Below are 21,818 nucleotides of genomic sequence, written 5' to 3'. Positions count from 1 at the left end.
ATACACTTTCTCCTAAGGCAAAGCTGACATTAGCTGCAGCCTGTAGTGTTGCATGGGATTGGGGTTCTGCCCCCCCAATATACATAATGTGACCTTTAGAGAACTGAAAGAGTAAAGCTGCTCATTCAAGACTTTAGGGAAATGTGGGCAGTGAAAGAAAGGACCAGCATGGTCCTTAATCAGCTCACAAACCAAGGCATATGGGTGAGAAACTGCAGCTCAGAGCTCTTCCAGCCAGCATGTTTTTCAAAACACTGGTTGTTTTAGCCAAGTCTCAAACAGAATGAATGCCTTGTCATGTCAGAAAAGGTTATGCTGCAAATATTGCAGAATGATTGATTAAAGTAAGACAGATTTATAGGTCACATCCTCTAATGGCAACAGAAGCGTCCATTTAATTCTCTCGTAATAGGGTAAGGATATGTAACAGGAAGCCCTGTCCTTTACCGGCAATGCATCCTGGCAGAAGTTTCCTTCACAGCTAATTTAGGTCTGTAGCAGAGAAACAGGAGTGACAGGAAAAGATACCTCAAGGAAGAAGTGCCAGCTATCCTGGCAGGTTTTGTGCCGCAGTCCTTGCTTTGAACTACGCTGCCCAGGTTGATTCTGCTAGCCTTTCGCCTGCCACTAAGCCTAGCAGCTCCTGCCAACCTAGCAGTCTGAAAGCACATCAAAGTGCAAGTAGAAAAATAGGTACCACTCCGGCAGGAAGGTAAATGGCGTTTCCGTGTGCTGTTCTGGTTGCACTAGAGTGACTTGGTCATGCTGGCCACATGACCCAGAAAAACTGTCTGCGGACAAACGTCGGCTCCCTCGGCCAGTAAAGCGAAATGAGCGCCACAACCCCAGAGTCTTTTGCGACTGGACTTAACTGTCAGGGGTCCTTTACCTTTACCTTTAGTTACAGATGGGTAGCCGTGTTGGTCTGCCATAGTCAAAATAAAAAAAATTTTTTTTTTCCTGTAGCACCTTAAAGACCAACTAAGTTAGTTCTTGGTATAAGCTTTCGTGTGCATGCACACTTCTTCAGATACTATCTGAAGAAGTGTGCATGCACACGAAAGCTTATACCAAGAACTAACTTAGTTGGTCTTTAAGGTGCTACAGGAAGAAATTTTTTTTACTTTACCTTTAGGATTAGTAGCAAAACAGCTCATGTGACTTGCAAGTGAGCTACCCTGCCAGGAGAAGAAAGCAACAACTTCTGCAAGCACAGTGGAACTTCACCTTCCTCTGCTTCCTCCCCTCTGTGCTCTCTGAACCTCTACAAAATCTTCTCCAGAGCAGATTTTTTTTTTGGGGGGGGGAGGACTCTGGGCAGTTTCCAATGTATATAAAAACACAACAAAACATTTAACATTTAAAAACTTCCTTACACATCTGCCTTACACATCTGCCTGTCTTTTAAAGGTTATATAGTTACTTATCTCCTTGGCATGGGGGGGGGCGGTAATACCACCACCACCATTATTACTACTAATAATAATAAATTTTTATTTATACCCTGCCTTCCCTGGCCAGAGCTGGGCTCAGGGCAGCTAACACCAGTAAAATTACAATAAAAACATAATAGGGAAAAAAAGGGGGGGACCAATTTAAAATATGGGTTAAAATACAATTTAAAGTGCAGCCTCATTTTAATAGTAGCCCATAGATCAAAACCATAAAGGGAGGGAAACATAAAGGTCAGACTGAGTCCAAACCAAAGACCAGGTGGAACAGCTCTGTCTTGTAGGCCCTGCAGAAAGATGTCAAGTCCCGCAGGGCCCTAGTCTCTTGTGACAGAGCGTTCTACCAAGTTGGGGCCAGTACTGAAAAGGCCCTGGCCCTAGTTGAGACCAGTCTAACCACCTTGCGACTTGCGACCTCCAAAGTGTTGTTATTTGTGGACCTTAAGGTCCTCCGCGGGGCATACCAGGAGAGGCGGTCCCGTAGGTATGCGAGTCCTAGGCCGCATAACTCCATACCCTCCAACATTTCTCCCATGAAAATAGGGGCGTCCTAAGGAAAAGCATTCCAGGATCAAATCAGAAACCGGGATGTTTTCTGTAAATCCAGGACTGTCCCTGGAAAATAGGGACACTTGGAGGGTCTATGCTTGAAGCACTTGTTTCAAACGCATCATGATTTAATTGCATACAACTCTTTCTTCCGGGATTTTGTGTGTATGTCTCTCAAGCGACAAGCCGGGTGTCCTTGGAGGAATAAAACTTTCAAAAGCGCATTGTGAAATATTAGCTTGGGGAGATACTCCACCTATGGCTTAAGAAGATGATAACAGACAAGGTAGAAGAGGAAGGAGAGTCACAGCTGCTGAGCAATGTTGAAGAATGTCGACTTACCAGATTCTGTTGACATAGCCAATAGAATTGCTGGAATTTCTGAGACATGAGGAGCTGAGCACTTCCCACGGCGCTCCGGATCTTACCTAGAACTGAACAGGCAAGGTGGTTGCCGTTAGCATGGGTTTGAAGCAAAAACAAAACAAAACAAGGCACCAATACTTTTGTGTTAACAAAAATGTTAAGCTGGAAAATCCTGTCATTGAGAACTTTTCTTCTTAAACCCTGTTCAAGGAAGATAGAAACCCAGAGGTCCTATTGTAACTGTTGCATTTATTTTGTCAAAATCTTAAAGAGGAATTGCCCTGGGGATGGTGGGGCAGGGGGAAGGAAATGAAATTATTTTCTCCATTGGTAAAAAATGTAGCGAAATCACACTTGCAAGGTTGGGTAGGGTTGTTGTTTTTTGCTAGATATTGGTTTGATTTTTGCACTAGGTGAATTGCTATCCTTTGCTCACTCGTCTGTTTACAGAGGATCCACAGGCAGTGGCAGCTGATGCCCAATGGACTTGGTGGGACTGCTAGGAGGTCACAGAGGCATGGCGAATGAGAAGTCACAGAGGTCTGGCCAAGTTCTTCTGGTTATCCCCCTTGCAAAGATACACTTAAGCATCACAGTTGCTTATTTGCTGGGAGAAGAGTGAGTGTGGGTGTTCACATGTTCTAGTTCTCTCCTGCCTTCCACCTTTGCAAATAAACAGTGTACACTGATATACTGGTACCTTGGGTTACATACGTTTCTGGTTACATACGCTTCAGGTTACAGACTCCGCTAACCCAGAAATAGTACCTCGGGTTAAGAACTTTGCTTCAGGATGAAAACAGAAATCGTGCAGCAGCAGCACAGTGGCAGCAGGAGCTCCCATTAGCTAAAGTGGTGCTTCAAGTTAAGAATGGTTTCAGGTTAAGAACGGACCTCCGGAACGAATTAAGTACTTAACCTGAGGTACCACTGTACTTTTCAGTTTTAACAATACTTAGCACCTACTTTGGTTCAGAAGAGGGTCACTGCTGCCCCCATTTCTGAATTGGGTTCATGGCGCAATAATGGTTCACCACTCAGAAGTAAGCCCCACTCAACTGCAATGGAGATTCTTCCCACATAGGACTGTTAACAAGGGAGCCCATAACTGACATGCTTAATTGGCATTGTAATTAGCTAAGAAGTTGCAAGGTGTCCCATTAATAAGGATGAAGGGTGAGATCCAACGACACTTTCCACATTTACAAATTATAATGCTATAGTTGCTGCCTGATCTGATGTTTTTAAGAGTGAATTTGTAGCTGATTGCACCTTTGGTCAAATGCCACTGTTATGAAGAGAGTGAATTCAGGGTTTACATTTCCACACTAATGGCAGGTTCTGGCCAAACTCGAAGTGCTGGTTTTGACCTGCAAAAGCCTTACACGGCTCAGGACTGCAACACCTCAAGGACTGCCTGATCTGACCCTGAGATCATCCTCTGAGGCCCTTCTTTGTGTGTCTCCTCCATGAGACGTCTGGAGGGTAGCAATATGAGAACAGGTTATGAGCATGCAGGGATAGCCATTAAAAAACTTTTTTATTTATTAATTAATTGGTTGCCTGGTATTCCAGAATTCTGATTTTGTGGGAGTAAAGATTGGAAGAGGAGCTATGTGTCTGCCTGAGGTATGACGAACCTGGTTACAGTGAGGAAATTTTGTCTGCAGCTAACGGTTGCTGCTATGAGCTTATATCTCTCTCTTCTGAACTGAGCTCGTAAACTGGCGGCTCTCACTGGTTGGAGCAAAGTGGCACAAAACAGATGGCTCCCAAACCACACCTACCGACCCACTAGCCACACAAACGGAAATACTGTGGAGCCATTTCAGATCTTTCACAAGAGTTGGATCTTTTGAAATCGTAGAATCAGTGGGGTTTTGAGTATAGTGTTCCAATGAATACCCACTGAATAATGATGGTGTTATGTGGCAGCGTGCACACACAAATTAAGAAAAACAGCAACTATGCCACTATAAATTTTAAGTGTACAAAGGTTCTCAGAGGTGATACACTGAAATCACTAACACTGGATCTCACCCTAACTTACAACATGCTCAGCAAAGAAAATAAGCTTCATTTTTTGGTTTCTTTATTAGAAATGATTACACTCTGTTCTGGAATCCAAGGTGAATTTTGAAAACTCAGCACATGTTTTTGCACGTGCAAGTCAGTTGTTGCTAAGTGCCCTTGAAATAAATGAGACTTATAAAGTATGAATAGCTCCCAATACATTGTTCTTAACATTACTTGGAATGCGAATCCCACTGTTTTCAATAGAGCTTACTCCCAAGTAAGTGTGTGTAAGATTTTTATGCCATGACTAACGTTTGCTGGATTTTGCCTACATGGTGTGAGTTTCCTTATGGAAATGGCAGAATACATACAGGTCTCACATATGTGAACGAATAAATACATGTATTTAAAAAGTGGCTGATAGACAAACTTGTTGAATCCTAACACTCTGAATTTGGGTTGGTTCATTGCTTATTTCAACTCAACGATGTTGATACAGAGAAAGGCTGCTTCATTTGTGAGGACTTACAGGCTCAGCCATTTACCCTTGCTTAATTTCATTAACTTGAAATGTGTAGGATTGCAGCCATAGTCACCAATGTTTTGGTTTTTTTAATTAAAATATTGCTCGGTGAAATGTGTTAGCATTTGACCCAGCTTAATGAACAGAATGAGGAGAAATTAGCTGAAGAGGAAGGAAATGGAAGAAGAGGGAGGAAGGAAATGGAAGAAGAGGATGGAAGGGAAGGTGCTAAAATAGCAGATGGATTATTATAACACATATTGCTATTGCTTTTTTTTTTTTTTTAGTTACTTAAAGCTGTTGAGTTAAATAAATATCCCCAATCATTAATGGACATTGATTTATGCTTTCTTGTGTGTAAGCCTGTTTTATTCTGGTTTCCAGGGAGCCTCGTCCTGAAAACACAGGACGAGCTTAAAGCAAGCATTATAAACATGTCAGTCGCATTGAAAGTTTAAGGAGAGCTAATCCAGTCAACAGAGGTATCTCTCTCTCTCTCTGTTTTGAATAAAACACAGACATCGGTCCCTTCAAGTACACTAGGAACTTTACCATAGCTGTCAACCATCCCTTATTTGGCGGGAAACTCCCTTATCCCAGCGCTGTTTCCCACTGCTGTCCCTTATTGATGATGTCCCTTAAATTTCCTGGGTTTCATGCTCGCCCGGCTCGGGAGGGAAGCAGTGGCTCAGGGTCCTCCGCCACGCGAGAGAGAGTGTGCTGGTGCCATCGTCCTGGCACAAGGAGTTCCATCGGCCCTTCCCCGCCCGAGAGAGGGGGGGAGGGAGAGAGACTCTCGCCCACGCTGCCCGCGAGCCTGGAGGCGGCAGCGGTGGTGGCAGCTGAGGAGGCAGCCTGAGGGAGGAGGAAGAGGAGGGGATAGGGAGGGATGCAGAAGGGCAGCACTTCAGCGGCAGCCGCTACGCCACAACCGCCTCATGCCGTATTGACAGCATCTGTCAATCCTACCAATGTATGTAACTCTTTGCAATAGCAAAATCCCTTATTTTGGCTGCTGATCCCTTATTTTCGAGGCTGCTGGTCCCTTATTTTCAAATCTGTAAGTTGACAGCTATGAACTTTACTATCAGGAATTATCATGCCTGGGTCATGACAATCTGCCACAAATAGTCCATTTCATTGATTCTCTCCCCTCTACGCAGTTACTATGGCACCAAGTGGGAAGAAGCCCATTATCCATATTCCCAGTACATCCCTTTGGCTGTCCCTGCAGCCATCTCCCCATGTATTGGGGGTTGAATGTATGCAATGGGGGTTCTCCTCTACTTGAGTAGGCTCCAAGTGTGACACAGAATCCTGATTTTTCAAGCTATTATTTGCTGCTTCTTCTTCTTTTTTTGCTAATGCTTCAAGCAGTGGTGGAGCTGCAAAGGAGCCCAGTGGCATTTCGATTAGCCACAGAACGATCCAATAGGAATGAGTCTACAGCATGATTCTGGGGGGCAAATGATGCCTGCTCCCACTGACCAGTAGGGAAGGAATTCAGTCCAGTTCACATTTACGGGGAAATCTACTGAATTCACATTTTCCGAGACAATTCAAGAATCAAAATACAGTCATCCCTTGATCTGAATTTTGCAATGTGGTTCTACATCCAAGTAATGTGCACAGGAGAACTGTGAATAATAACTCATATGTTGGTGAAAATAAGTGCACAAAATGCATTTTGTTAGGGGGAATTGATTTGTAAAAGGTGCACATGCATCAAAATTGCAAACAGAGGTGTTTATGTTAGCAGACCTGCATGCTGAAATGCTGCTGAATTATCAGAAGGATTTGGCAATTTTGTTTTAAATCACACATAGATGTGGAAATGTGAGCAACTGAATGTAGGAGTGAAAAAATGGAAGGAAAACGACATGGATTGATTTGGACATGCCTACGAGCCAGTGAGGGCAGCTATCTCTCTCCCTGGGAACAATTGAACGTCATGGCATAGGATGCCTTAGCAGAACACAAAAAATGAACTACTGTTCACTGTGACTGTGCAGCAGCTACACTCCTCCCTGGTCTACTTTTACTCCTGTGCCACACTTTGCAGGTTGTCTGACCCCAGGCTTGTGGCTAAGCTCTTTCCTTGCAAGCCACAAACTCAAGCCAAGAGCAAACTGTACACTATGAACCAGACCATACAAAGTAGGCCCCAAAGTTGAACCAATGAAATCCATCACAACAGATTACATGGGTACACATAACTGGACACACCGCAAAGTGGCAGTTATATTTTAGGCTGGCAGCTGGAAAGAATGGAGCGGCAGTTGGAAAGGATAGTGGAGTCAGATCAAAGGATTATTTTTCTTTACTGGTATTATGAATGAAGAGAACTTGACTCAAGAACAAAGAAAGTGGATTCTCACGCAGTAGACCTACTTCTGGGCCACCCTGAAGTGTTGTTTCCATTAGGATGTTCCAAGGGAAACACCTGAGGGCTGCCTTGACTGCAACTCTGCCACTGCGTCATGTGCCAGCAAACTTCTTTTTTCTTTTTAAAAATGGGGAGTGGGGAAAGTCCCAAACCCTCTGCTAAAAGTAAAGGTAAAGGGACCCCTGACCATTAGGTCCAGTTGCTGACGACTCTGGGGTTGCGGCGCTCATCTCGCTTTATTGGCCGAGGGAGCTGGCATACAGCTTCTGGGTCATGTGGCCAGCATGACTAAGCCGCTTCTGGCGATCCAGAGCAGCGCATGAAAATGCCGTTTACCTTCCCGCTGGAGCGGTACCTATTTATCTACTTGCACTTTGTGCTTTCGAACTGCTAGGTGGGCAGGAGCTGGGACCAAGCAACAGGAGCTCACCCCGTTGTGGGGATTCGAACTGCCGATCTTCTGATCAGCAAGCCCTAGGCTCTGTGGTTTAACCCACAGCTCCACCCGCATGCCTCATAAACCTTCTGCTACCTCATATTAAAAAACGATGAGTTTCCACATAAAAAGATAATGGATGCTAGACGACTGCTAAAGATTGCCCCAGTCTTTGGGGTGCCTTTTCAATCTGCCCTCATAAATCAACAATGAAAGTCTGGGATGAATAGTCCATGCCAGCTTTTGTTGCAGCAGGCATTTTGAATTGTACCTGGAGTTCAGGGGTGGGGAGTGGAGCTGCTTGAAAACTGGTCAGATATGCTCTGAGCGGCCAGTTTCAGTCAGCCATCAATCTTGTTGCTGCATCTCGAGAGTAATAGGAACCTCAGTGACTTCAGTTGGATGGGAGCGAGTTCCAATCAAGGTATAAATGGACTGTGGATCTTGTTGCATAGGAGGGTCATATTGGCAGAAGTAGAGCACACTGAGACCAGCTGAGAATGCCCATTTTAAAATGAGCTAAGCACTGATGTTAGCTGATGGCACTGATGTTAGCTCTTCACATTTCAGAGACTGGTTAAAGTGACAGGGCAGGGGAGGGAACAAACTGAAATCTATATCTAAGTCTTGCAGGCCGCTTTTTAAATTTCACTTTGAGTGATTCCTTGTCTGTTCAAGCAATTGAGACACTACCTGGGTAACAAACGGCTCACAGAATGAATCTCGCTGTATGCCTAGGATGCTTGAGGAATTGGATTTCTCTGAATTCTGATAGAACTGACCTGCTGTAAAATGTGCAGATTGAAATGGATGGTATCCAATGTTAGTCATATTCAGAGTAGATCCATTTAAATCAATGAACTTTAGTAGCTCAAGCCCGTTTATTTCAATGGGTTTAATCTGAGTTTGACCGTATTGGATATCACACAATGTAATCATTCTTCAAATTTTGTATTTCTCCAAATTTTGCGATACAGTTCTCAACTATAAAAACAAAAGTACCAAAATGCATTAAAATGTGTATTTTAGGATAAAATACATGTAGAAATGTATATAGTGAGACAAACTATGATGCTAAACAGAATTCTGACATTTTAGCTTTATGTTCTAATTGATTTTCTGTTATTGTTTTCTAAAGTATCGCCATTGTAGAAGTGGGTTCTTAAGATATATTTGATTTAAATTCCCTGATGGATATGACTAATTTAAAAAGAGAATTTATTTTAAAAATCTCCTTTAGTAAAGTAAAATCACACACACACACACACACACACACACACACACACACACACACAGAAAATCCTGCCTCATTTTTATTGATAGCTATCATAAAGATATGTATTGGTCAGGGTTTTCAATTCCAGACCACACATTTTCGGTTTGGCTTAATTAGAAAAATGAATGGCCAAACAACGTATAGAGTGCACGTTGCAAAGTGTGCAGTGTGCTTCTACCCTTTCTATCACAGAAGCACATCAGGTGCCTTAAGAGGCGCCGACTTGGGCCCCAGATTATGGGTGCCCAGTGGTGTGCGACATGATGTGATGTCACGTTGTGTCGTAATGACATGATGCCATATCCCGCGTGCCCTAGCGGTGTCTGGGGACCCCGAAAGTAGCATCTGAGGCCCCAAAAAGCCTCAGACGTGACTTCTGGTGCTATGTGAGGCACCGGAGGCCTCAGACACCATTTCTGAGGCCTCGCGAGGCCTTGGACACCATTGGGGGGCATTGGAGGCCTCCACGGTTTGGGTGCCGAGCACCCACAATTTTTTGTGGGTGCTCAAGCCCCCAGGGCCCCCTATAGTTGGGGCCAGTGGGTGCCTTATTCCTGACCCAACTGCACTCCTGCTTCTTGATGCTGCTGTCACTAAGCTGCTTAAGAAGGCCATATTCCCCAGAGCCTGTTTTGTCTGTTTGTTTATAGGGGGAAATTAAGGTAATCTATATTCCGCCATGCTATTGCTATAGACCAGAAGAAAGGTAGGCACAAGAAAGGGAGGCAGGATTGTGCCCACTAGTTCCACTCCCTACCTGTGGAATTAGGCATACATGCAACTGTTCACCCAGACTTCTCAGTCACACAAGGGCTCCATTCAGGCCTTCAAGAACCAAGCTAGAATCACAACCTTTGCCCTTTCTACCTGTGCTTGCAGTATACATCGTGTCATGTGAACGGGGCCAAAATGACTGTTAAAAATAGTCATGAAGTTATCTGTCCCTATTATCCATGCTAGCCATTGAAAGTTCTCTAAGCAGTATGTCCCTGGTTTTCAGCCACCCAGGGACAAAGGGCAAATGGTGGCCTGGAAATTTACCAGAGGCATCTGGCTACTCATTACCAAAAAGTGTACTAGGGCCAAATGTGTTCTTTGGTCTGATCTAGCAAAGTATGACCTGAGATTGCTGGCTTATACGTATGAATTGTTTCTGCTCTGAGGTGGCCACTGGCTCTGCTTGGCACACCCTATTTGGAAACCCAGACATTGTAAGCAAAACCCCATAAGATTTATCCTCTAACCTGCCAGTCAAACTTGATACCTCCCTTTGCTGTCTCCTGCAGGCATTTATGGTGGGGCAATCAGAGAAGAAGAAGAAGAAGAAGAAGAAGAAGAAGAAGAAGAAGAAGAAGAAGAGGAGGAGGAGGAGTTTGGATTTGATATCCCACTTTATCACTACCGAAAGGAGTCTCAAAGCGGCTCACATTCTCCTTTCCCTTCCTCCCCCACAACAAACACTCTGTGAGGTGAGTGAGGCTGAGAGACTTCAAAGAAGTGTGACTAGCCCAAGGTCACCCAGCAGCTGCATGTGGAGGAGCGGAGACGCGAACCCGGTTCCCCAGATTACGAGTCCACCGCTCTTAACCACTACACCACACTGGCTCTCCAGAGGCAGTGTCTTGGAAGTGGGGGAACAGGGAAGACTGTTTTGTCCTCTTCCCTTCTATCAGGTTGATTATTCTGTCCACAGCAAAAGCTGCCTTGCATGTCCAACTACCCAGGGAATCAGAAGCAAAAACTACAGCCCGAATGAGTTAGACCATGAGGTAGTATACCTGTGAGGCAAACTCCTAGGGTCTCTTTTCAATAGCTTTGCAAACTCCTTGAAGCAGTAGTAGATAGGTAGCCGTGTTGGTCTGCCATAGTCAAAATAAAATAAATTCCTTCCAGTAGCACCTTAAAGACCAACTAAGTTAGTTCTTGGTATGAGCTTTCGTGTGCATGCACACGAAAGCTCATACCAAGAACTAACTTAGTTGGTCCTTGAAGCAGCACATTCACAACCAAAAGAAGATGGACTATGCTGCGGGTGTATAATATCTGGTGTTACCTGGACATGAGTGGAGCTTTAGAATCTCACTGCCACTGTGTTTGCTCAAATCTGCATTCACAGGAAGCAGCCTTGCCTTTCAAACCGCATGTCTACTTTGGCTGAACCTTTATTGGTAGGCATAAATCACAGAAGATAAACAGCATAAACGTATTATGCCATCAATATCGTCTGGTTATATCTTGGAGAAGATCTACTCAGGCTACATTAATATACAGAGATGGACAAGCACTGACACGTTAAATATACAGACTTTCCTGTAAAGCCTACTGGAAGCAGTATTTCACCATAGAAAATAGTAGCACCTGAACAGTTGCCTTGAGCCAAAATGACTTGCTCTCATCAAGGAGTGTTCATGTCATGTATGTCGATCAAGATGCATTTCAAGCTGTGACAAATCCCAGAGTCTGTCACAGCAAAGGACAATAAAGAGACCACAATAAATCTGTTAGCCTTTAAGGTGCCACAGGACTCTTGGTTATTTCAGGCTGCGATATCACGACGCCCTCCTGAGTGTGTGCTTATCAACCCATGAAGGCGCAAAAGTGTCAGATGGTATGTGATGAAAAACCAGGAGAAAAGAGCTTTTCATCGGGAAGATTCAAACAAGCCCCAAAGCAAGCGTAACTCTTTCTCCACACATATCTGTCCTCCATTTCCTTTAAGAAGGAAGCCCCATGGGAAACAAGTAAGTATGCAGAAGCTTGAACTGCAAAAGGGAATTGTTTTGTTATATTGCTACATGCCATGGCTGTTGGTGACCATTGGGGCTAAAGGCAGGGAAACCAACCTACGTTGCAGTGGGAAGGCAAACGGCATTTCCATGCGCTCTGGTACTTGTCACAGTGTCCTGTTGAGCCAGAAGTGGTTTAGTCATGCTGGCCACATGACCTGGAAAGCTGTCTGTGGACAAACGCCAGCTCCCTCAGCCTGAAGCAAGATGAGAGCCGCAACCCCATAGTCGCCTTTGACTGGACTTAACCATCCAGGGGTCCTTTACCTTTACCTTACATACATTATGCGATTCCTGGTGTCATTGTACAGGGGATGAGTGGCGGTGAACAAGTCTGTTTGAAGTAACCCCTCCATCCTTCCCCACACCAATGCTGTGTCCCAACACAGGACACAACCCGGCTTCATTTCGAAAGAGGCACCCCCTACCCCTCCCAGTTGGTTTTTTTAAAATAATAATAATAATAATAATAATAATAATAATAATAATAATAATAATGTGTTACTCTTGTTACACAGCATCATGAAGCGTTTCCTTGCTGTTTCCAAAATAAAATGCTTTTTACCATTGGTGGCAATATTCTGTGGACCCGTTGTCAACCGAATAAAAGACAATAGGTGGTAATAGATTGTAAACAAAGAGGCATAGAGTGCTGAGCTCAGTAATATAATGCAGTCTGCAAAGCAATTCCCCTTCTTCCTGTTGAGGATGAATGCCTTGATCAGCACTGGAAATGCCCCGTAAACCCAAGCATGGCATCTACTGCTTATATAATGTGATTTGTTTCATATCTTTTATGAACAGAATCAGTGCCACACTAAGATTGCTTAAGCCCATAGCAATGCAACAGGTGAGGCTGGGCTATTGAGACACCTTCCCAACACTGGCGTCCTTGCTGCTTACCTGGATGGGGATAGGATAGGGCCTGGCAGTGGAAGAGGGGTGCACGGGCACACTGGCAGGGTCATGGGATTGGATGCACCAATATGCCTATGTGGCCCCCACATTGCCGCCACCCTGCCCCACCCTAGCCACCCTAGCAGGTAAGCAGTCAGGGGGGTGGCTCAACAGCTCAGTCCCACCAGTTGCACTGCTATGGGGTTCAAGCAATCATAGTGTGGCACCAATGATGCTTGTGAAAATATGGAACAAATCACACTGGGCGGACAATATTTATACTGAATCATGATTACCATCCAAAGTGGAAACACAGAAGAAGCCCTCAAAAGATTCTGAACTTTGGACATGGGAATTTAAAAATGCAGTGCAGTTGGGATTTCTTTCTTTTCTCTTCCCTGTATCTGAACATAACATAACATAACATAACATAACATAACATAACATAACAACATAACATAACATAACATAACATAACATAACATAACATAACATAACATAACATAACAACATAAAACATAACATAACATAACATAACATAACATAACATAACATAACATAACAACATAACATAACATAACATAACAACAACAACAGTATAATATAACTTTTAAAAAGTTAGCTGCTACACCAGTGATGTAAAGTTACAGAAAATTCTGAGAATTCATGGGCCATGTTCTGTTTCTTCCTTTCCTTCAAATTTCAAGAAATTGTATTTTATGTTTCTGTGGGATTAAATGTGAATTCTCCTTCATATTTGGAAATCACAGACTACGGGGAATATATGTGTGTGAGCTTTTCTGTGTAGATAACTCAATAGGTTTTAACTTCTATAGTCCCAGGAGACATATAACATATAGAAGCAAGATCCCAAAGGTGCATCATACGCAGTGCAAATAATCAAGAGGTCAGCATGCTACCCAACAACAACATTCCTTAGAAACTTCTTCTTTTACTACTACTACTACTACAAAATAAAGTTATAGGTCTTTGATTTAAGAAGAAGGGTTGGGTTTTATCAGATTTACCCGAGTGATCACAGCAAAAATATAAACATTAAAGAAGCACTAGACAGTTTCAGAAGTAAAAGAAAATGCAAAATATGGCTATGGTCTTACTTTCTTCAGAAAGATCATTTTCTTCCGCTTCTCTCTCCATCTCTTTACACCATCCTTCCATCCTCTTGGTCTCAGTATGTAGCAACTTCATAAACCAAGATCCATCTCGTCGACATGGAGACATCCGCCCTGTTTCAACTGTCTCAATGGCTGGTTCCAACCAAGGTTCAGGTGGTGGGAGATTGGAGGTGTCTACTTGGGTCCTATAATCTTCTCTGTAACTAAACAGCCCCTGTGTCCGTACAGTTCTTACCGCACCATATTGAGTAGGGGTGCTGGGTTCTGAATGCCGCTGGAAAGAGCCACCAAACTGAAGTCCCTTGTCCTCCATTGTTATGTGTCCTGGAAAGCCTTCGAGTTCCAGGTCAGCCTGAACTGCTGTTGTTACACTATTTGAGCGCTTAAACCGCCCATGCCTGGAGAGGAACAGAAAACAGCACACAAATCCACATATTGCCCAAAAATACATATATATATATTTGCCTGATAAAATCAGAATATCTCAACTCTGCAGCCATTCAGAATCTTTTATCATTACTGTTCAGAAATATTAATAAAAAACAAACACGGTTATTTGAATGAAGCAAGTGAATGAAGCCTACTTAAATAGGACACAATGGGACTATTGATCAGAAGAACGATACTAATAAAAATCATTCAAGCCACCTTTGGAAGCAAACATTGATTTGTTCCCACAGTAGAAAACAAAGCGCCTCATTTGTAAGTGAACTGGAGAGATTGCCTGAAAATGCCGCAGTGACTCAGATTATCACTAAACCAAATAACAGCAAATAGATGAATGACCAATTTTAAGGTCTAAAACAGGGGTCGGCAAGCTTTTTGGGGGGTGGGCCGGTTCACCACACCACAAGCCTCCTGGTGGGCTGGATTGTGTGTGCATACGCACATGCGCATACGGCAAAGGGGGCTTCTCTCCCCCCTCTCTCCCCCAGCTCCTCTTGTCCCCTTGCTTACCTAAGGAGCTTCCAAGAGGCAGAGGCTGGCGGTGGTGGTGGAACAAGCAGCCCAAAAGAGCTGCTTTCAGGCTGCTCATTCCTCCTCCGCTGATGACGACAGCCTCTACCACTCACAAGGGCAGGCACAGGAGCCACACTTGGCAGAGTGGTGGCAGCATAAGCAGTGGTGGCAAACAGCTTGCTCCGACGAGGGGCTGCTGGAAATGTACCCGGCCAGCTCAATCCAGCCCCTTCCTCCTCTCGGCCACGCGCAGCCGTTGCTTGCCTATTGGCCAGGGGCTCAAACCTTAGCAGGTGATTGGCCGAAAATTTGCTGCACCAGGAAGAGGGAGGGAGGAGGTTCCACCACGGTGAGGGAGAGGGGGGGAAATGTCGGCGGGGAAAAAATGGCGCCCGTGCCATGAAAAGAAACCACTACGGAATCCCCACGCTGATCCATGGAACAGGCCATGGGCTCATGGGCTAGAACCGGCCCATGGGCCTTAGATTGCCTACCTCTGGTCTAAAATATGTAAATACTCTCTGAGAGCTCGGTTTGGCTTGATTTTTTATTTTTATTTTTAAGGCAAGGCTTAAAGGTATTTCTTTGCCAATCGGCTTTTGGATAAGCCAAACTGGAGTAGCTAGCATCCAACAAGACTGCTAGCAGTGATGTTCTATATGGTTGTATAACATGCTGCTTGTTTGGTTTTATTAAACAAATTTGTATTGATTTTCATTGTGTAGGTAGCAATACTTTGGTGTTTTCTTTAATGTGACTTTTTAAAAGAGTAAGCTGTTTTGGGAGAAATAAATAAATAGAATAGATATTAATGGTGGGGAAAGGTTGCTCATAGCTATTATTCAATGATTTCTAATAATGGTAAAATGTTCACATGTAAACACACCAAATACATGCACGTACATGGCACATGTTTTCTTGAAGACTCACACCACATTATATCATGTACACACACACACACACTGTGCCTTTGCTTGACATACCGTTTATCATCTTCCACTTGCACTCCAACTGAGTGGTATTCCCGTAGGCCTCTGCTCTCGGTATCTGAATCAGTTGCTGTTTCCACCTAGTTCAACACAAAAGATAAATCTGCAGAAGTGAACATTGAAAACCGGGAATTATTACTACCTCGTGGATTTAAACTAACATTACATTTCTCTCTTTACGAGTAGCAGTCCGGGTCCAAACATGTCTACGAATGGATCAGACACACTGACTGCAGCGCAGGTTATCTGCAAGGAGGTGTATTTGAGATCACAGGATGGGGTGGGGTGGGGAATCTCATGGAGTGAAATATTTCAAATAGTGTGCTGTTGTATATTTCAAAACTGCAAGGAGCAACTATGGCTCTGTTTTGTCATTCTTCCCGCGTACTTTGGAAACCATGTTGAATGAACACATGGAGTCGCATTGTGCTTGACATCCCTCTTCTCGACCACCAGAGATTCAAAGGCTCCTTATGTGCAGTCTTGTAGGACGTGATCAAAACTGAACTTTTAATTCAGGGTGGATGGATTAGTTTATTTCCAGTCTATGCCAATTTTGTATGTGGTTATTCATAGGTCTGTCCTGTTTGTGCATTAATCAAAATCCTCATGAAAATTTGTTTTTAAAACTATGCAATTAGATACGTATTTCATCACAAATTATTCACTTGCACATATATTTTATCTGAATGTGCACATTTCTAAATGGATTTTATGTTAAAACATCCAATTTAAACATTTTTGGAACAGAGAATTGTATTGCAAAATTTCGATAAGTGCAAAATTTGAAGGAGAGAAAACCTTTCAGCCTGCAAATTGGACAGGGAGGAGCAGATCAGAGCAGTTTGTAATGAAATTCTCAGAAACTGAATTCCTTGAGCATACTTTCTTTAGTTAAGTTAGATTTTAAAAGTTCTGAATGTTACATTCTCAGTGCCAGAAAAATCAATACAAGAGGCATATATCTTGCTCCAAGTTATCGTTCTATGCAGCTTGGCAGGGCTGACACTCTCTAAATACCCCAGCGATTACTTCCATGTTTTAATACCTTTCATTTTCTTGCCATGCCTAGAAGCAGAAACCATTGCCAAATGAGGATTTTCTATGCAATTTGGCAAGCTAAACATTTTAGTGCTAAGTGCACAAAAATAAATCTGGGCAGTGGAGGGGACCCTCTCCATATATATATATATATATATATATATATATATATATGTGTGTGTGTGTGTGTGTGTGTGTGTGTGTGTGTGTGTGTTGTAAGTATGGAAAGACAAGCCAGTGATCTGCAGTAGAGTAGACTGGTCCTTTCAAGGCTGAGGTCTTGATTTCCCATCAGGAAATAACTTGTTAGTTGCAGGGAAGGAATGTATCCTCTGCATATGAACTTTACAAAGGAGGAGGGATAGGTACAGTGGTGCCCCGCAAGACGAATGCCTCGCAAGACGGAAAACTCGCTAGACGAAAGAGTTTTCCGTTTTGGAGGTGCTTCGCAAAACGAATCTCCTATGGGCTTGCTTCGCAAGACGAAAATGTTTTGCGAGTTCCTGCGGGTTTTTCCCCCTCCCCCCTTTTTCTAAGCCGCTAAGCCGCTTATCAGCTGATCCGATAAGACGATAAACCGCTGAAAGCCGCTAAAAAGCCGCTAATAGCGCTAATATGCTAATCCGTCAATGGGCTTGCTTTGCAAGACGAAAAAACCGCTAGATGAAGAGACTCACAGAACGGATTCTTTTCGTCTTGCGAGGCACCACTGTACCTGAATTGTAAGGCATCCAGGTGAGAAGCATGTCAAACTTCCACTTCCTTTGCTTTATATGCACATTTTCCAGGCCACATACACCTATCAGGGTTAAGAGATCTGCTAGTAAATGCAGGGCTGGATGTGATAGTCACTGCTGACAGAGCATGGCAGATTCTTATCTCCCTAACCCTGCTGGTCCCATGCTGTTTCCACACATACGTCATGTGTGTTATGGTGTCATTGCATTCTGTTAATTGTTTAATGCCTCATCCCACGGTACCATTTTATGATTTCTAATATTTAGGAACAGGAAATCTACATCAGCAGCATACTCCGAGCTATAGAACGAATGCTAATTATTTGATAAATCTATCGGTGGTAGCTATAGGAGCTGAAGGTTTATTAGATTCTTTTTTTGTAATCTCTTACTGAAAACAGATCACAAGGATTTGAAGTTCAAGGGAAAATGGGAAAATGGCAGTGATAAAGGAAGTAACAACACATTTTTACCCCATCACAGCTTGGTTTTGTCTATTACTACTAGCACTGAAAATTATCAACAGAGTTATTTAACACCATGAAGGCAGGAAAAATATGCTATGAATTGTCAGACTGTTTTTAGAAAGGTGAGATGGTGCCATAAAAACCGCTTCTGTGCGTTGTTGGTGGAGTTATAATAATATATCTGTTCACTGTGAATATTATTAAAAGAAGTTCATTAAATGACAGTGTGTAATTTATCACTGGAACCTCTGGAAATTTTGCTTGCTTCCTAGAAAAATATCCTGAAAGTATGGTTGACCACTACAACAACTAAAACAAAAAAAAAGATAGCATATATATTTATTAGTTTTGTAGCACCTTCCTTAAGAAACGATGTCCAGCATATATTTGATCTTTACAAATACAGTGGTACCTCTGGATGAGAATGGGATCCGTTCTGGAGCCCCATTCGCATCCTGAAGCGAACACAACCCGTGATTTGCCGCTTCTGCGCATGCGCGTGATGTCATTTTGAGCGTCTGTGCATGCACAAGCGGCGAAACCCAGAAGTAACGTGTTCTGTTACTTCCGGGTCACGGCGGGGCGCAACCCGAAAACGCTCAACCTAAAGTGTATTCATCCCGAGGTATGACTGTAACTTGAGTTTCATACTGAAGACCTCATGTTTTTGCCATGTAAACCAGTATTCCTTGACCTTTTAGAGTGTGAAAGGCAACCAAAGTATTGACTGTATATGCTCAAGTATAAGCCCACTATTTCAGCACATTTTTAAAGCTGAAAAAGCCCCCCTCGGTATATACTTGAGTGAGGGTTCCTGGCGGCGGCGGCAGCGGAGGAACGAGCAGCCTGAAAGCAGCCCTTTTGGGCTGCTCCTTCCTCCTCGTCCACCTTTGCCGCTGTTGGTGGTGAAGGAGGAGGAATGAGCAGCCTGAAAGCAACCCTTTCAGTCTTCTTGTTCTTCCTCCGCCACTGCTGCCACCAGCCTCTGCCTCTCGGCAGCACCCTAGGTAGGCAGGGGGATGGGAGGGGCTGGGGAGGAGAGAGAAGCCCCCTCTGCTATGTGCGCATGCACGCACACACGTGCGCATACACACACACACACACTCTGGCCCACCAGGAGGTTTGTGGTGTGGTGAACCGGCTTATACTCGAGTCAATAGGTTTCCCGAGTTTTTTGAGGTAAAATTAGGTCCCTTGGCTTATATTCGCGCCGGCTTATACTCAAGTATATACGGTAACAAATTCACTGATTAGTTAACATTTTTTTTTAAAAAAAACCTACAAGAAGATGTAAAGGATGGCAATATTTTCTCAAACTTCTTAAGAAAACTGACTGTATCCTATTAGAATGGGTTTTTGGAGCAAACATTTATCCTCCCCAAAGTTAACCTGTTATCCAAATTATTACTTAATCCCATATTTTACTGGCAATGAGATGATTAAAAAGAACATGAAAGTGTATGTATTAGATATTCACTTGATAGCCAACACCTTGTAGATGTGAGAATAATAGTGAGACCTCTCAACCTGCAAAGTTCTGGCAGTGATTTGGGTCAGACAGTAATGTTGAAAACAGAACCTTATGGCTTCCTTGGTATCTTCTTAACTAAATTTAAACCAGCATAGGCCTTTTCTTTCTGCTACCCAGCCTTAGAATAAGAATGCCTAGAACCTTGTGGGGTTGTTGTTGTTTTAATAAAAAAACCCAACCCCACAAGGTTCAAAATCCTACGTCATAGGAGCTTTATGAACCTGGCAATGGTCTGGATTCAAATCCCGAAGTGGTGGCATGAATCCACGAGTGTGGGCTTGTGTACTTGCTGCTTGTCTCCTCATATTAGTAAAGGTCACAACAAGGAAGCATTCAATGTGGCTCTTTTGGTCAGTGTAAAGCAAATTAACATATGTAAAGATTCAAGAGAGGCCGACCGAGAGTGGTGGTGGTGTTTTCTGGCACCAGTGTTGCTGTGGCTTACCAGGAGCAGGGCAGGGAGGTTGGAACTGTGTCGATACTCCTGCAAAGATCTTTACTTGTACAAGGCCATGGATTTACTGGTTTATTATATGGTGGGGTGGTACCTTACTAAGACATACTCGGAGCAGAGCCCATTGAAATCAATGGACAAGTTAGTCATGAGTCGGTTGGATACAAGCCATGGAATATATTCTACATATGAAGAAGAAGAAGAGTTTGGATTTGATATCCCGCTTTATCACTACCCGAAGGAGTCTCTAAGCGCCTAACATTCTCCTTTCCCTTCCTCCCCCACAACAAACACTCTGTGAGGTGAGTGAGGCTGAGAGATTTCAGAGAAGTGTGACTAGCCCAAGGTCACCCAGCAGCTGCACGGGGAGGAGCGAGGAAGTGAACCCGGTTCACCAGATTACGAGTCTACTGCTCTTAACCACTACACCACACTGGCTCTGAAATACTATAGGGCGTACCCAAAAAAGTAGCTCTGTTAGGGCAAGAATGTTGGGCTGTGTAAGGTAACTTTTTTGCCATCTTCTCTTCCCATGTGCTCCCTAAATTTGTTCTGGGTTTCCCTTTAACCCTCTGGAGCAGACTTGAGGTGTTAAGGGGTGGACGGGACAAACGCATGGAGGAGAAAGAGGGGAAATCCCATGGCACAAATAGAACTACTTGGTTGGATCCTGTCCTACAACCATAGGCCGTGCCTGCAACAGTATCATGGCATCTGGGTTACACCAGTACCAGTGTTTCCTGCAGTGATTACATGACCTGTGAAGGGGAAACACGCATCCATTGGGTGTGTACGCTGGGGAGCAAAACTGATTGCAACATTCTGTTGCGTTCCCCTAAAGGTTTAGATATGTGTGTCTTCCCCAGTTGGTTTTATTGATGGATTTTATTGTATTTATTTGAATGCGATCTGAGAACACTTGGGATATAAATAAAAATAAAATAAGTATTATGCATGCTCTAAGAGGGGAAATGGCAGACGAATTCCCGTGGAATTCCTGTAAAGTGTGGGGTGGATCTAAGACAAGGCTGAAACATAAAAGTAAACAAGAGTGGGGTAAGCTCACTTGCAGTGTTCCAAGTAATCTGGAGGGATATTTAAAACAGAGACAATATTTTACTTCCAAATTTCCCTTGTCAGCACAGAGGCTATAGTGTTGATGGCATAACTCCCGCTGGCTTAAATACTGTACGCATGGTTGCTTTTATTCCTCTGAAAATCTGAGTTTTGTAACAGCTCTGTATGAAATTCCTACTAGAGTCGGTAGCTGATTTCCATCTGCAGAGGCAAAAAGGTTAAAGTGAAGAGTGTCAGGAGTAGCTCACTGCCTTAAGTTAAGCTGCAGTCCTCCACACTGCTACCGCTGGCGTACAAACCTTGTTAAAACAGAGTGTTATTTTAAAAATTCAGTAATTAATGAGCCTGCTATGAATGGAAAGACATACAGGTGCAAGGCAGTGTCACTGCACAGCCATCTAATGAGAAAACTCGGGCTGCCGTTAATCAAATAAGTATGTAAATAAAACCAATTTCTCAGGTGCCTTAAATACAGGCTTCACTAGGAAAACCTACAAGGTTTATGAAGCACATGATTTCCTGCACTGTAAACATTAAAAGTCAGGACGCTTTTATTTATTGCAACCCTGGCAATAGGTATACGACAAAACAAATCTTCTTTCACAAATGGCACAACCATAAAGGGTTTATCCTTAGAGGAATAATTTTACTGCTGTTGGTCTCCTTGCCTCGTGGACCCGGTATTGTCCGTGGGATCTGCCAAATGGATCGTGGAAGAAAGTCTTTGTCCTACTGAAAAT

The 21,818-nt window shown here is 43.4% G+C and overlaps 1 protein-coding gene across 13 annotated transcripts in view; it reads right to left on the bottom strand.

Moving 5' to 3' along the window:
- DLGAP2 (DLG associated protein 2) overlaps positions 1-21,818 on the bottom strand; it is a 402,575-nt gene that overhangs the window by 13,324 nt on the left and 367,433 nt on the right. For all 13 annotated transcript variants that reach the window (XM_082215473.1, XM_082215468.1, XM_082215475.1 and 10 more), the window contains 3 exons: positions 15,766-15,851; positions 13,805-14,220; positions 2,343-2,434 (listed from right to left, as the gene is read on the bottom strand). In XM_082215473.1, the coding sequence (XP_082071599.1) occupies positions 2,343-2,434; positions 13,805-14,220; positions 15,766-15,851 (594 nt within the window). The remainder of the gene's footprint in view (positions 1-2,342; positions 2,435-13,804; positions 14,221-15,765; positions 15,852-21,818) is intronic.

The sequence above is a fragment of the Podarcis vaucheri genome (assembly GCF_965113315.1).
Source record: "Podarcis vaucheri genome assembly, chromosome: 3".
Classification (NCBI taxonomy): Eukaryota; Metazoa; Chordata; class Lepidosauria; order Squamata; family Lacertidae; genus Podarcis; species Podarcis vaucheri.
The sequence above is the reverse complement of the archived record's forward strand: the minus strand, read 5'-3'. Positions and strand labels throughout refer to the sequence as shown.